The 15,247-nt window shown below is 28.1% G+C and overlaps 2 protein-coding genes across 3 annotated transcripts; one reads left to right on the top strand and one right to left on the bottom strand.

Moving 5' to 3' along the window:
- Positions 1-95: 95 nt before the first annotated feature.
- LOC103572407 (uncharacterized) lies at positions 96-11,371 on the top strand. 2 transcript variants are annotated; one of them, XM_014441327.2, is made up of 9 exons: positions 96-467; positions 568-1,222; positions 4,501-4,642; positions 5,726-5,863; positions 5,935-6,152; positions 6,254-6,474; positions 7,856-8,094; positions 8,158-8,311; positions 10,107-11,371. In XM_014441327.2, exons 2-9 carry the CDS (start codon positions 656-658, stop codon positions 10,435-10,437), a joined length of 2,010 nt encoding a protein of 669 aa, XP_014296813.1. In that variant the 5' UTR covers positions 96-467; positions 568-655; the 3' UTR covers positions 10,438-11,371. The 2 variants fall into 2 exon arrangements, with proteins under 2 accessions (XP_014296813.1, XP_014296816.1); XM_014441330.2 differs by lacking the exons at positions 96-467; positions 568-1,222 and adding an exon at positions 2,396-3,929.
- A 1,047-nt stretch (positions 11,372-12,418) lies between these two features.
- On the bottom strand, positions 12,419-15,085 carry LOC103572165 (peroxiredoxin-5, mitochondrial). Its single transcript, XM_008550640.1, has 4 exons — positions 14,542-15,085; positions 14,132-14,266; positions 13,512-13,643; positions 12,419-12,892 (listed from the first exon to the last, which is right to left on the bottom strand). The coding sequence occupies exons 1-4, from the start codon at positions 14,641-14,643 to the stop codon at positions 12,701-12,703; spliced, it is 561 nt and encodes a 186-aa protein (XP_008548862.1). The 5' UTR covers positions 14,644-15,085; the 3' UTR covers positions 12,419-12,700.
- Positions 15,086-15,247: the final 162 nt, after the last annotated feature.

Raw genomic sequence — 15,247 nt, forward strand, 5'->3', positions numbered from 1 at the left:
ATTCACAGAATATATACATGCATTTATTGTATTGTAATTCTCATGTCCCCCACTATCATATTCTTGGACTCTGATTGGTCATTTCAGAATTTATAAATATAAACCATAAACCCACTCATCTCTCTGAGCTACAACTCGTCTTATTTCATGATTTTCATCTTTACTTTTAATTTTTACCACTTGTCTATATCCATCAACAAGAATCCAATACATCGTTACAGTTTTTTCTTTTTTCTAAGACCTCCCACCAAAAGTCAACAAGCCACCAAGCTACCATCTACAATTTATATTTACAAGCAGGGTTAAAATTTTTCAGTTGAACCAGCACTTTCGGACACTGACATCCTGTCCACTGACAACTCAACCGTCATCACACAACATCAACAGTAAAATCAAGACAACACAAAGGATCCATTAAATTAAATAACTGTCACTTATTCTACAACTTTTATTAATTTTTATGACAGGTAAAAACTTCTAGTTATTTATTTAATTTTTAAATTTAAATATAACAATTATTCTTTATTTTTCTATGACCTATTTATATAAATATTGTGATTATTTTAGGGATAATACAGTTTGTTGACCTGGAAATCCCAGGTTGGGTTGGTTGCGGCCTAAATTTTTTATAAAAACCAGTAAACAAAAGCACAATATGGCCCAATTGCATTTAGGATTTACTTTAGTGGTGCTGTTGATGATCAGCGCAGAAAAAAGTTCATCAATCTTTATGAACTTCGGTGATGTTCGTGAAATGCTTGGAGTAGGTCGTGAAGTTGTCGTCGGTACTCTGGAATCTCTCGAAGCGATTCGCAAAGATGAAAATGACACTGGTGAGATGGATTACGCGTTTATAAAAAAAACGGAAAAAAAAATAATGAGCTTGATTAAACAAAGCAATCGACAACTGGAATCCATACAGCTGCAGTTGGATCAAAAGGCTGGGGAAATAATGGATGAAATAATTAAAAAAGTACCTGAACGTGAGCGGTTGAACCGCGATTTTGATAATCTTAATGAGTTACTAGGACGTATCAGTGATATTTACGAGCAATATAAAGAGTATTACGAGCATGATGATAAATATGAAGACTACACGAGGCTGGATTTCGCACGAACTTCAGTGTCCTTGGAGATGGGCGCTCTGCCGGATTTACTGGCGTCTGTTCATAGATTAATTATTAAGAAAAATTTACTCGGTTCATTGGCTACTAATAGTCAGGTAAAATACATGTATATAATTTTTTTATTTTATTTAAAATAATGAATAATAATTTAACGAAGTCTGAACTTTTTTCTCTATCGCACTCATGAACATTTTTAAAAAAATAAAACGTACTCGGAAAAAAAATAGTAGTGATTACTCTCTGGGATAGTACTGAGTACTTTCTGGAAAAAAAAAATTTCAGACAGTACTGAGTACTATCCCGGACAGTAGTGGATACAGTCTAGATAGAATACAGTACTGTCTAAAATTTTCTTTTTAGACTCCAATACCAAAGTATTAAAATTATACAATAGTCATCAATATCATACATAATCGTAAAAGTGCACCTGAATGATGTCTTTCTGTAGAAAATAATTATATCACTCTGATCTGAATTCTTTATAATTTTCTATTGACACAATAGATGATGGCAGATCATTCCATACTTGGATAACAGGATAGATTATAGAGTGATGCATCGGCTTCGTTCTTAATTTTGCATTTAGATGTTTTGTTTGAGAGAAAAACTTGGACTAAAATTACTATAGACTTGAGGGAAAAAGCCACGGGACCTCTTTCTCACACTCATAAAAATAAACGGGATTTTTGTTGCACTCTTAGAGTAAATGATAATTTTTAAAAAATTTTTCTCAGAGTCCGATTGGAATTTTTGAAAATACGAAATTTTCAGCTTTTTATTAAGGTTTCAAAAAACGCTAAAGACTTTATTTTAGGTTTCCAGTGTTTGTCTATGAATTAAATTGAATTAAAAATCGGTTGACGTTACCCTTTCATGCAGAAAAATAAAATAATTGATATCATTATTAATGATAAACTTGCAATCTTACATTGTTGTTGTTTAGTACAAAGTTGATTAGGTGGATTTAAAATTAAAAAAAGACTACAAAATAAAGAGTTGAGATGCGAGCATATATATAAGTGTACATGTAAGTATATGTAATGGTAGTTGTGAGAGATAAGAGAGTCCATTGAATATAAAATATGAACAATAAAGACCGATACCTCTACTAGTAGTAGTTTTTACATATACTATGTATGTATATAAAGAGTGAACGAGCAAAGGGGCACTGAGTGGGGTCATATGGAATGTGCTTGGTGATGCAAAGACAAGTAGAGAGTATTGTACGTGAGAGTAAATAATAAAATAAAAAGAGTAGAAGGAGAGAGTGGTGTGCGGGAGGTGTTAAGTTGTCCTGCGTTTCCTTTGTCATGTGCCTCCGTCGTAGTGGGTGGGAGAAAACGGTAAAACCCGAATCCTGAAACGCTCGATCAGTTGCACGCATCGTTTCAAACGATCATGTACTTGTTGTTTTTTACTTTTTACTATACATAGTTTACGTACGGTGCTCACATACCCGCGCACTCACACTCACGATACGTAATCAGTGATCGCGATCATTTTTAAATTATATACATACATAAATATAATACCTACGTCAAACTCATTGTTTACTTTTACCGTATCATAAATCATTTATAATTTTAATTGATTTGTTTATATTTTTTTTTTATTTTGCTATACATATTAATATATATTTACGTTACACAAATTATTTTTACCTCACAAATAATTCAACTTAACGTAAAATTGGAGTAATTAATGATTGCGCGAAGTTAAATTAAAAATATTATTTATTTTGGAGTTTAAAAAAAAATTTGTGTTATTAATATTTAACAAAATATATATATTATAAATATATACCTTGATCTACCTTAACAAAGGAATAAATAATTATACAAATGCGGAAACTTCAATGTACAATTACGCATCGGGCAATGTTCTGCCATGATTTATAAGACTTAAAAAATATGCAATTAGTATTAGTACCGTTTACATTGAATTAATAATTTAAAAAAAAACCTGGTAGTGAGATCTCTCAAGGTTTCACTTGCAGTTGGTGATTGTACATGCTCGCGTGTACAATTGAATTTATGTTTAACATATTTATCTCGCTAATGTTTTACGAACTATAAATACTTTTAAATAATTAAATAAAAGGAAGTGAATTAAATATAAATACAACACTTGCTAAAGTTATTTATTTGCATAAATAAATGTGTAAGTGCTGAGTAATTAATTAACGGGCTGGTGAATTTTTTTTTATTGATTTCTGCGTTACATAAACTGGGTCACTATCGTATCATACTCAATAAAAATAAGAAAGGAGTGTTTTAAATAAACTATTAAATAGTTGATAGTTTATAGTAATAAAAAATGGGGAAACTGTGGATTTTGTTATTAATTTTTAGTGCGTCATCATGGGCAATGAAAGATAATTATTCAGTTCCTGATAAACTACGTTATGATTTATTGTTATTAAAAGATTTGCCGATAAGCAGACGATCGGGACGTGGTGACACAAATGATGTTTACTTAAAAATATTTGAAATCTATGATAGATTCAGTGAAAAGTTAACTAATGAAATTTCGAGTATGGGTAAACGTCACATGAATTCATTAAACTCATTAAGATCATGGGCATTAGTACAGAAAGATATGAATATTATTGAAGGAATGTATAGTAATAATTTTTTACTAAAATTACATGCTATTACTAAAAACTTTGAACCATTGAATATTAATTACTGGATTAATTTCGCTGATGCTGTTTTTACACACCCGGATGTATCGATTCCAAAAGCTTTGGAACGCATTTCAGATAATATTATTCATGAAAATTTGTTCATTGATGCTTACAAGGTGTTTTATTTACTACATTAATTACCAATAATAATTACTTTTAATGTTTTAGTATTATATTATAATTGAATATTTTTTTTTTTAATTAATTCGGATACTCATTTACTTAACAAATTAAATTTTTTTTGCATTAATCAATTATTTATACACTGTAAAAAATTGAAAGTGAATTCGGAGTAATTACGGATTTTATTTCAATCCGAATTCACTCCGTCACTCGGAATCCCGGAGTTTAAAAAAAATCCCTTCGCATGCGAAGTAAATAAGGAGTTTGTTTTTTTAACGGAGTGATTTCGGAGTAATGTAGATTTTATTTAAACCCGAATTCATTCCGATTTGGAGTTTTAATATTAAAAAAAACTCCCCTTTGGAGTAAATTTTACTTCAAGGGAAATAAATAAATAGACAGTCATCTGCCCTGGATTCCCTCCGCTAATTTTTTACAGTGTACGTTATTGAAAAAAAAATTATTTAATTATCACAAAAAAACGTTTGTTAGAAATTTATATTTTTTCTGAGTAATGTGCTGGGATGTGTAAATAATGTGGTTTTTTCATTTTATATTTCGTAGGAAGCAAAATCTCAAATATGTGACGAGCAACAGTCTCCACAGCAATTACTTTATAATTTGTATAATATTATTGCAATGAGTGAACTTAGGGGGTACATGATGATGCAATTTTCATATACGATACTTCGTGTGCATAAAAATGGTAGGTATTTGTAAACAATCAATATACTTAAAATATATTAAAATTTTTATTTATTTCAAGTAACATATAATGAACATAGTAAATTACATAATTAGTTACTTGAAAAATATTTTCTCTTTTTTCTTGTTAATTAACAAATAAATTAGATAATGGTTATGTAGTTGTTGCTTATCTGTTGCTTTGAAAACTATAATCAGCTTTTCTTAATCTTATCTATTTGACGACAAATAAAGAGAAAAAAAAATCTATTTGAACCGTTATCATACTTTTGTCAATAATAAATTTTACACTGAAATTTTTTATGAAAAAAAAATTTTTTTTATATTCTTGTTAAGGTAAAAGACATAGTACCCGAACAGGGAACTAGAACCTGATCGTATGCCTATAATTAATGAAATTTAGTAAATATAGATATACAAATTCATGAATAATCGGGTACTAGTTCCCTGATCGGGTACTGAATCTTATTTTATTGATAAAAATACCTTCTAAAATAATTTGCCATGTAAAGTAAAAGATCCAGTACCCAATCAGGGAACTAGCACTCAATTATATATATTTGTATGCCTATATTTACTAAATTTTACTAAATATATAGACGTACGATCAGGTACTAGTTCGCTGATGGGCTACTAAGTCTTTTACTTTACAACTTGATTTTAATTTTTATGCAAATCAATTTTTTTTTCTTCGAAATTTTCTTTCAAAAATTTTTGCTGATTTCAATAAATTTTTTTGACGAGACGTTTCAATAAAGTTAAGCACTTTTTTATGACATGAACAAAGTTTGATATTATTGTCAACAAGTAAAAATTGTCGTACTTGATTTAAAAAATAATAAAAGTAGTAAAACTTTATTAAGTTTTCTAAAGTTTTACTAAAAAAAAAAAAATGCTCTTGGAATTTAAAAAAGTTCGGACAGTAATAAAAAATTTGATAAAATTTTTTTAAGAAAAAGAAAAGAAACTAAAGAATGAAACTTCGTTTCATTCAGTATTTTTTTACTACTTATTTTTAAAATTATAAATATAAAATATTACTTCCGCTTATTGTAAATGTAATTTTTTTTTTAATTATTGACAGGTACTTTTGAAGACGAAAGAATAAAAACACTTCGTGATTATGAAACACGAGTTTCTGACACATTAAGAGCAGTACGTACTGCAATGGCATTTGCACCACGCGATCTTTGGAGATGTGATCCAGATAAACCAGTAGATGGTATTATTAAAATAATTCAAGTTATTCAATTATAAATAATAATTGTATTGTTTTTTAATATTTAAAATTAGATGTGACTTACACTGAGTTGAAGCAGTTATTCCAAGGCTACATAGTAAATGAAGTTGATTTAAATCCATCAGCAACATGCCGTGAAAACTGTGCTTACTATTCATACTCAAATGTCCAAGCATGTAATTACAATTTATTCTGCTCTCAACAACGCAAATGCAATGGAAAAGTCTTACACTGTCAGTACGTTGATTCAGACATGTGGATTTGTCCATCGGTGAGAAATAATTTATGGTTCGTAAAATACTAATAAATAAATTTGAATAATAATTTCATATTTGTTTTTTTTTTATTATATATTCGACAAAAAAAAAATAGAATAAGAACAGTAATCGAAGGTACGAGTATATAGAATATGAAAATGGACGAGTGTTGGGCAAAAAAGGAAGTTGTAAAAATCCACTTAAAAAAGTTGACAGCTGGTGGCGATGGCTCTTTTGGCATTGCAGCTATTGTATGTGTTTCTGTGATGACCATAATTCCAGTTCTGATCGTTACTTCAATCTACGAGACGTTACTTCTGATGTCACTAACAACAAGTAATTTTTCTTCATTCTTATTATTCAAATAATTTGTTTAGTTCAATTTATTAATGGAAATAAGTTCAAAGTTTCTTGGATAGTGGGTGTTATAATTAACGTTTATTTACAATTTTTATGCAATGTTTCGTCGGTTTTCCGACTTTTTCAAGTACTGGAAAGACAAGAATTAATAATTAACATGTATATTAGGGTGTGTCATTTTACAGCAACTTTTTTTCCAATGCACTAAAAGCTTCTATACTTGCAAGAAGGTAAAACAAGATGCCTGTTAAAATTAGAGACCTTAATATCAATATTGACAGATGTGTCATCGCGATTTTTTATTTCCCATTTGAATAACATGGGAAAAAAACTTAATTTTGAAATTTTAAACGTTGGCAATGGCTTATTGTACAGAGAAGTTCAGGAGATCATTTCGTAGGGCATTGAAAGCTGTACAAAAAAAGTCTTATCATTTTTTGATAAATTTATTTGTTCAAAAGTTATTGGAGCTTGACGTCAAATTTATAGTAAATTTCGAGATCTTCTTACTTTATTGACGAAACTATCAGACTTATCACAAAATCTTTTTTGTAGACAATTTCATTCTCTACAAAATATCTTTGACAAAGTTTTTTAAAATTTCGCATAACTTTGTAGTTATTTTCACTTTAATGTCAATCTCTTGAAATCGATCAGAACACTATTTTTTTTAAGAGTTTGACATTAAAATGGAAATAACTATAAAGTTATGTGAAATTTGAAAAAAACTTTATCAAAGATAATTTGTAGAGAATGAAATTGTCTACAAAAAAAATTTTGTGACATTTTGTGATAAGTCTGATAGTTTCGCCGGAAAAGTAAAAAGATCTCGAAATTTACTCTAACTTGACTTCAAGCTCCAATAACTTTTGAATAGATGAATTTATCAAGAATCGATAAGAGAATTTTTTTGCAGAGCGTTTAATTCCCTACGAAATCATCTCTCGAACTTGCCTGAACAATGAGTCATTGCCGAGGTATAAAATTCCAAACTTTAATTTTTTTTTCCATGTTATTCAAATGGGAAATAGAAATTCGCGATGAGAATCCTGTCAATATTAATATTAAGGGTTCTAATTTTAACAGTCATCTTGTTTTACCTTCCTGCAAGTATAGAAGCTGTTAGTGCATTGAAAAAAAAGTTGCCCTAAAATGGCACACCCTAATATACATGTTAATTATTAATTTTTGTCTTTTCAGTACTTGAAAAAGTCGAAAAACCGACAAAACGTTGTACTATCCAAGAAACTGTGAATTTTTTTTTATAATATACATATATAGAAAATATATATAAATCGTAATAATTTTAGTTTATTAGTTTAATTTATTTGTCTAATTATTTATAATTTTATAATAGAGTTATTACTGGATTTAAATTTACAAAAGTTAATAAAATAATTCATATACAAATTCACGAGGGTACATTATCAGAACGAGGAAAAATTTTAGAAAATAGTGGTTCATGGAAACCAGTTGATAACTATACAATTTTAGACCGTGGTATTGTGAACGGTGAAGATTATCACACTTTATCATGGGAAAAACGTGCCATTGATTTGGATGATCTCACTGCACCTACTGAACATGTTTTAACTGGTGAGTAATGTTTAAAAATAATATTATTTAATATATTAATATATATTTTTTATACACAACCAGGTGTGAGATTTAGAATGGTAGGAGCGCATTTAAATTTTGAAATACGCATTACTCCATTCAATTATACTTCTGGATTATTAATTAAACCTTTGGAAAAAAGCATTTGGATTAGTAATGATAACACTAATGTTGCTTTCTCCAACAGTGAAAAAAGGTATTTATACATGTACACATATTTGTTAGCACATTTATATTTTTTTCATAAACAGGTTTCCCAAATAAACCGTTAAAAATTTATATATTTATATAATGACAAAGTGTGAGAAGCAAAAATTTATTATATTTATATGAAAATTATGATTCAATTATTATATTTATTTATTATTTATAGAATTTTAAAATCACAAGATTTTTTATTTACTTATCATACGTCAATGTAACTGATAAAATATAAGTTTCATTTTTTAAAAAATTCTTGAAGAATATCCCTATCAAAAAAATCCACATGGGAATCCAGCCTAGATTTCTATGTGGATTCCTACATGGCGTTTTCAAACGGATTCCCATATGGTTTCCTTCAGGAATCCAGCATAAATTCTCACATGGGTTCATATGGAAATCCATACCATGCTAAATCCGGTTTTAAGCCAGCCCTGATTAAACCACTGAATTCAACCGAATTCAAAATTTTAATTCTGTTATATTCTGTTGAATTCTGCAAAACAGAATTCAACTGAATTGAAACTTTGAATTTGAATTAAACAGAATAAAACCGATTTAAAAATTTCAAATTCGCTTTAATTCAGTTTAATTTGGATTCAGAACCGGACATTGTAGAATTATTTTCAAATTAATCAGAATTAAACCGAATAGAATTATTTAAATTCGTTTTAATTTGAACAAATTCTGGTTTTCCTGCCGAATTGGGCAGAATTCATTTTTTAGTCAAGTACCGAATTAACAGAATTTATTTGGATTAAATATTTAATTCTGTTTAATTCGATCGGATTCAGTTGTTTAATCAGGGAGAATATCTAATGTAAAATATCCAGTGCAAAAATTTCTAGTGGAAAAAATATCTATAAGTCATTAATTTTCAGCATAAATGGATAATTTTTTCAATGGATATTATTGCATTGGATATTTTTATGATGAATATTCTGACCGGTCACCGCTAAATCCATATCGAAATCTAGTATGGATTCCTATGCAGATTTTTCCGATGGCTTCCTATGGGAATCTGCTCCATGTCAAAACCCATATGAGAATTTTATATAAAATAGGAATTAGAAAAACTAACGAAAAGCGTCACGTATCATTAATACAAATACCATACAAAGTATCAAGTTCCTGTATGGGAATACATATCATACATACCTATTTTAATTCCTATGGATTCTTACATACATCCATATTTTTCTACATGGATTCCTATGGGATCCCATGCAATCCCACATGGATTTCTTGATAGGGATACGAATTAAAGTGCGCAGATATATATTATTCTAAGTAAACATAAACTTTCCAGTAAATAAGGTAATTATTAGGCAAGAAATTTTAATCATCAGACATTGATACGAGACTGATATTTATTTGAATTTGAATTTAAAAACTTGTTTATTTAAATGTTACAAGACTTTGGTCTTTGTTGTAATTACCGATTAAAAGCTAATAAACAAATAAAAAATTATCTTCAAATACATACAAGGTCAAATAATATTTGTTTAACTGCATTATTTTATTTTTAATTTTATAAAGTAACTTAGCGATTAATAATTACAATAATTTATAGTATTATATTACCTTTAGAGTATTCGCTATTTTATGATACGAAATTTTTTTTTTTATATTGATCGACTTTTTCAAGTTGATGTTAAGGTCCATTCAATTATTAAAAAATCCGGTATTAATTTTTATTATTATAAAGTATTCAAAATTTAAAAGAATTGTAATTTTAATACCGATCGAAAAAATAGAATAAAATATTGAATTTATTATTTTGTTTTTAGAAACGAACTAGTGATATCTAAACCAGATATCCCGACACGCGTAAAACAGCAATCGTCTCCTGATTCAGAGTCTAATCAATTTTTAAACTTCGGGCCAACTGATTTAGACAAAGATGCAGCACAAACAACAATACCATTTTTAGATATACAGCCTGTGATAACGAATCCACCATTTCCGTTATCCGGAGCTGGTATCTACCACAAAGGACGCAGTGGTTCTGGCGGTTATATCGCTCTCAAGGCCATCACTTATGATTTTACTGAACATTTACGTGCTGACGTACCTCCTCCGCCGCCAATTATGGAATTAAATCAGATTCCAGCACAATAATTATTATTTTATTTAACTATTTTTATTACTTTTTTGTATTACGATGATTTGGTAACAGGAAAAAACAAAGATTAGTTTGCCAAAAGATACAAATCTACAGTGATAATAGTTTAGAGTAACTTTAATATTATCGCGTCTCAAATGGAAATTATTTATAAATTCGAAATCGATAAACTTTTTGTTTATCAGAGATTTTCTTCCATGACTAATGTAATCAGTTACGTTTTTTTTTATCTTTAGTTTACTACTATCTTATTTCTTGATGAGTTACGATAGTCATTTTGTGTTTAAGATTAGCAAGGAAATTCTCAGACGATACCTCCCATTTTTCAAAAACATTCAATGATGAACTGTCACTCGTATCAAAATTTTATAAATTAATTAGAAAAGAATTAAAACATTAATTGAAAAAAGGATATTTTCACTGAGATATGAATTTAAAAAAATTATTTAGAGTTTTTATCAATCAGGAGTTAAACTAAATTTGATGAATAGATTTCAGTAAAATCTTCATATCAATTTTATAATTTGAATTTTCAAATTTTGTAGGCTAAAATCTATGTAATAAACTTTTTTTTACTTCTAATTGATAACATCTATAATTAATTTTTTTTAAATTTGAAATCTCGGCAAAATTATCCTTTTTTCAAATAATGTTTTAATTTTTTCCAATTAATTAATAAAACTTTAATGCGGTTATGGCGTTTGAGTTATTGAATATTTTTAAAAAATGGAGACACTATCTGAGAATGCCCTTAAGCATGATTGATAACTAATATTAATCGAGCTTAAATCAATTGATTTATTAATAATATATGTTCAATATTATACATTATTTTATACGTTAGTCAATTTTCATACATTATTACTAATAACAATTATGTTTAATTAATGTAATTATTAAATTTATAATTAATAAACGATAGAAAAATTATTTTGTTTATAATTTATTCAACTACCAGTAGTTATGTTTCTTTTATTATATAAACGCTTGATTGAACACGTGGGTTGTTGATAAAACGTTAGGACATTAAATATTAATGATGTTTAAAAAAATAATCATGAGTTAAACTGTTTATATACATTTTTTTACTACTGTTGTTACATTCCCGTGATATTTATTAAATAAATAAATACATTTTATTTAATTATTTTTTTTCATTTATAGTTTTTGATCCGTTTGAACAGAAATATCACTGATAAGCATTTTTAAAACGTCGACAGTTTATCCGCAGACAAAACAGTGTCTACATAGGTGAGAATTGGACTGACTCGACATTCCCATAAGGAACCTGAGATGCAATACTATTACTTTTTTGTATATAATTAATGTAATGTTAAAAGAAAATCAGTTTGTCTGAGGACTCAGCAGAGACTGGTACTCTGCTGAATCAAATCTATTGGTCTGTCTTTGTACAATCCATCAAATAAAACTCACAATTTATTTCATATTAATTAACCACAATATTTTACCTGTATAATCTGTATTTATAAGCTACTGCAGAATGGAGAACCTAAATTTCTTCGTAGCTTGTTTGTGATGAAGATGCTGATATCAGGCGTTCAAAGAGACTCTCAATGAAGAATAATAATATTAATTTTAAAATGCCAAATTTTCCAACTACCACCCATGAGCACTCATTCGTTGTATCGGCTATTCATCTATGTCAAGAGCTACTGATTGATTTCATAAATTCACTTTCCGTTGAGACATTTAAAATTAAAGCGTTAAATTTTTTTCTAGACCTTGAATTAAATAGTAATTAATAGGCCTGTTTATTCTATTGTATTGCTAAATATATATTTAAATGGTTCCTTACAATGTATTTTATATTTATATTGAAATTACGTGATTGTATTATTGTTTTTGTACAAATTACCACTTGGCTGTTGCCTTAGCATATGAACTAAATAAATAAATAAATATTTTTGGGTGTAAATTAATAAATAAAATATACAAAAGAAATAATTAAAACATTAGTAATTATTTTTATGCATTTATTGTTCACATTTTCTAGATTCTATAAAAAGTACAAACTGAATACTTAGAAATTTTTAATTAGATATTTTGTGAAATTATTGAAATTCCAAATTATAAAAAAGGAAAGAGAAGCAAAGATTGAATAGAAAAAAAGAAGCTAAAGATATGTTTGCAGGAATCAACATTTTTTTTTGTACTATTTAAAATATCATTCAAATGTTTAATTGTTTTTATCTAAATAATTTAAGAAATAAAATAAAAAAGTATTAAACAGTGGATTTTTTAAACTTTGATATGATCTGCGAGAGAGCAACTGAGTCCAGTATTGTCGGGTTCAATGTTGACTTCTTTGACAATTCCATTGTCTACTACCAAAGAGTAACGTTTGCTACGAGTACCACCTAGTACTGCAAGATCAATAGCTACATCAAGAGCCTTTGTGAATTCAGCGTTAGTATCGGCAAGCATTCGTACCTATTTACATAATTATATTATAATAAAGTTACTAACATGTATACTTCAGATCAAAGTCATTCGCAAACGGAAAAATTATTCTTGTTTGAAATCCTACGGTGTCATAGTAATACCAGGCCATGCCAGCCTCCTGGCGGAAATTGAAATAAACACATGCAAGAATTACTATGGCCACAGTAAAATTTACAACGATTGTCACAAATTACTGAACCCATTGAAAATTTTACTATGGTCATAATAATTTTTGCATGTATTTATTATTTTAACTTCTGTTATATGGACAACATGACTCAGCATTACTATAGCACCATAGTATTTTGAATAAGAATAATTACTGGGTGCATATTTTTAATTGCAAAGATCTTCAATGCTTCTACGCTACTTGAAGAAAAAAAAAAACTTTTAATCTTCAAGTACACTATTTTTCGTGCGAAGCTTAAAATTTGTAGTTATTCAGAGATTATTTTATCCGCGACAAACTATGTGCAGCCAATTTATCCGTACATTTTATCACATATTTTTGATAAATATTTGAATTTGTCGGGTGGATAATTTTACACGAATAAGGATATCTTGATAAGACACTAACGAAATTACAAGTATTTAATGCTAATTTTACCTTGCCCTCAGCACCTTGATCTTTTCCCCACGCAGACATAACAAACGGATCATTGACACTGACACAAACTATTTCGTCTATACCTTTTGATTTCAATTCATTAGCTTTTGCAATATATCCTGGCAAATGAGTCTGTAATTACCAAAAAATATTTACATACATATTGCATAAAAATAAATTAAAATAATATAAATCTATTCTTAAGATATAAAAAGTATATATTATTATTATTGTTGATTAAAAGTAATTGTTACGTAAAGAATAACTTTTCATGGCAAATTTATGTAACGTATAATTAGAAATAAATAAATAAACACTCATATTGATTATTCTACAGCTTGACCGCGACATAGATCAACTAAATATACGTTCTATCTATTACTATGTATAAATATTACGTAATTATATTTTATAAATAAAAAAAATAAAATACATTTTAACTCATTACTTTTATTTCCAACACTTTTTTTATCGTAACATTTTATTTTTTCAAGTGACCGCTAACTTACTAATCAGCTGATCGTATCTATCTACATGTGTAGATAAATATTCATGACTGTCGCCATTAAATGTAAATTGAAAATAGATAAAATAAAAATAATATAATAAAAATAAAATACCTTTGAACATCCGGGTGTAAAGGCACCAGGAACACCAAAAATAATAACTTTTTTTCCAGAAGAAAGTTCTGCCGCATTTACTTTATTACTGGGTGCATCTTCATACAAATCAACTGACGGGATTTTATCACCAACCTATTCAATATAAATTAATAACCAGTACATGCATAATAAATAATGATACTGAAAGTAGCAGCCATTAAAAGAAAACATTTATTTTAAATAAATAAACAACTAAACTACCCAAGGAAAAAGTTTAGAAAATTGCACTTCAATACTTTAAAAATCTTTTGCGCATCTTATAAAAATTTTATTTTACTTACAGCTAATTAGTTTGTAAAAATTTAAAGTTTCTGATGTCTGCTACTTTAAGCATCGAAATAAATATATTTAAAAAAAAAAAAACTTACAGAGATAACCATCGTTTTTGGAGACAAGTGAAAACTTCGTTTTAAACAAGACAACGAGGAACGTCCTGCAGCGGTAATGGCGCGACTGATGTATAGAGTCATCTGTTTATGTTTTATATGGATATATATGTATATAATATATATCTGTGTATTTATATGTATGTTATGTATAAAAATGTATACTTTCAATCAATAATAGTTTTTTTTTGCAGTCTTATAGTTATAATCTTAAGGTTTCAGGAAATAATAGAGATTATAAATGCGTGACAACCTCGAGCCGGCTTTTAATTGACTGGCTTTACGCAATACCACTTGGTTGTTACATAAATAGACAATTATTATTTTTTTTTTTAATTTGTACTAATTGATTAATTTGATTAAATGTGTACGTGATATGTATGTGATGTATATATTTATTGATAGCTGTTAATTACTTATATAATTATTTAATTGATAAGTGGGATGTAAGTATTTTATTTTTATTTATTTGATTACTTAGTGTGTAAGATAATAGAAGACTTAGATGTAGTTGTGTAGTTACCGGCTCGACAAGGCCTGATATAATTTTTTACGTTCAAAACGACTGCAGCGCCATTTTTTGTTCAGAAAAATAAGAAAATTTAAATTTCGCGGGTTACTGTACGTTCGCGCGGAATTTTTGATTGGCCAATAAGCTCCCCCGTATCCCCACTTTTGCTACTTTTAA

This window comes from Microplitis demolitor, chromosome 3, assembly GCF_026212275.2.
Source record: "Microplitis demolitor isolate Queensland-Clemson2020A chromosome 3, iyMicDemo2.1a, whole genome shotgun sequence".
Taxonomy (NCBI): domain Eukaryota; kingdom Metazoa; phylum Arthropoda; class Insecta; order Hymenoptera; family Braconidae; genus Microplitis; species Microplitis demolitor.

What these genes read in the sequence shown, in the direction of transcription:
- LOC103572407 (XM_014441327.2), top strand. Translation starts at nt 656, where the DNA reads ATGGCCCAATTGCATTTAGGATTTACTTTAGTGGTGCTGTTGATGATC. An exon ending in CATTGGCTACTAATAGTCAG is followed by an intron (nt 1,223 to 4,500) that starts GTAAAATACATG and finishes TATATTTCGTAG; the next exon opens with GAAGCAAAATCTCAAATATG. An exon ending in TACTGAACATGTTTTAACTG is followed by an intron (nt 8,095 to 8,157) that starts GTGAGTAATGTT and finishes ATACACAACCAG; the next exon opens with GTGTGAGATTTAGAATGGTA.
- LOC103572165 (XM_008550640.1), bottom strand. Translation starts at nt 14,643, where the DNA reads ATGACTCTATACATCAGTCGCGCCATTACCGCTGCAGGACGTTCCTCG. An exon ending in CAAAAACGATGGTTATCTCT is followed by an intron (nt 14,267 to 14,541) that starts GTAAGTTTTTTT and finishes TATATTGAATAG; the next exon opens with GTTGGTGATAAAATCCCGTC. An exon ending in TTACACCCGGATGTTCAAAG is followed by an intron (nt 13,644 to 14,131) that starts GTATTTTATTTT and finishes TGGTAATTACAG; the next exon opens with ACTCATTTGCCAGGATATAT.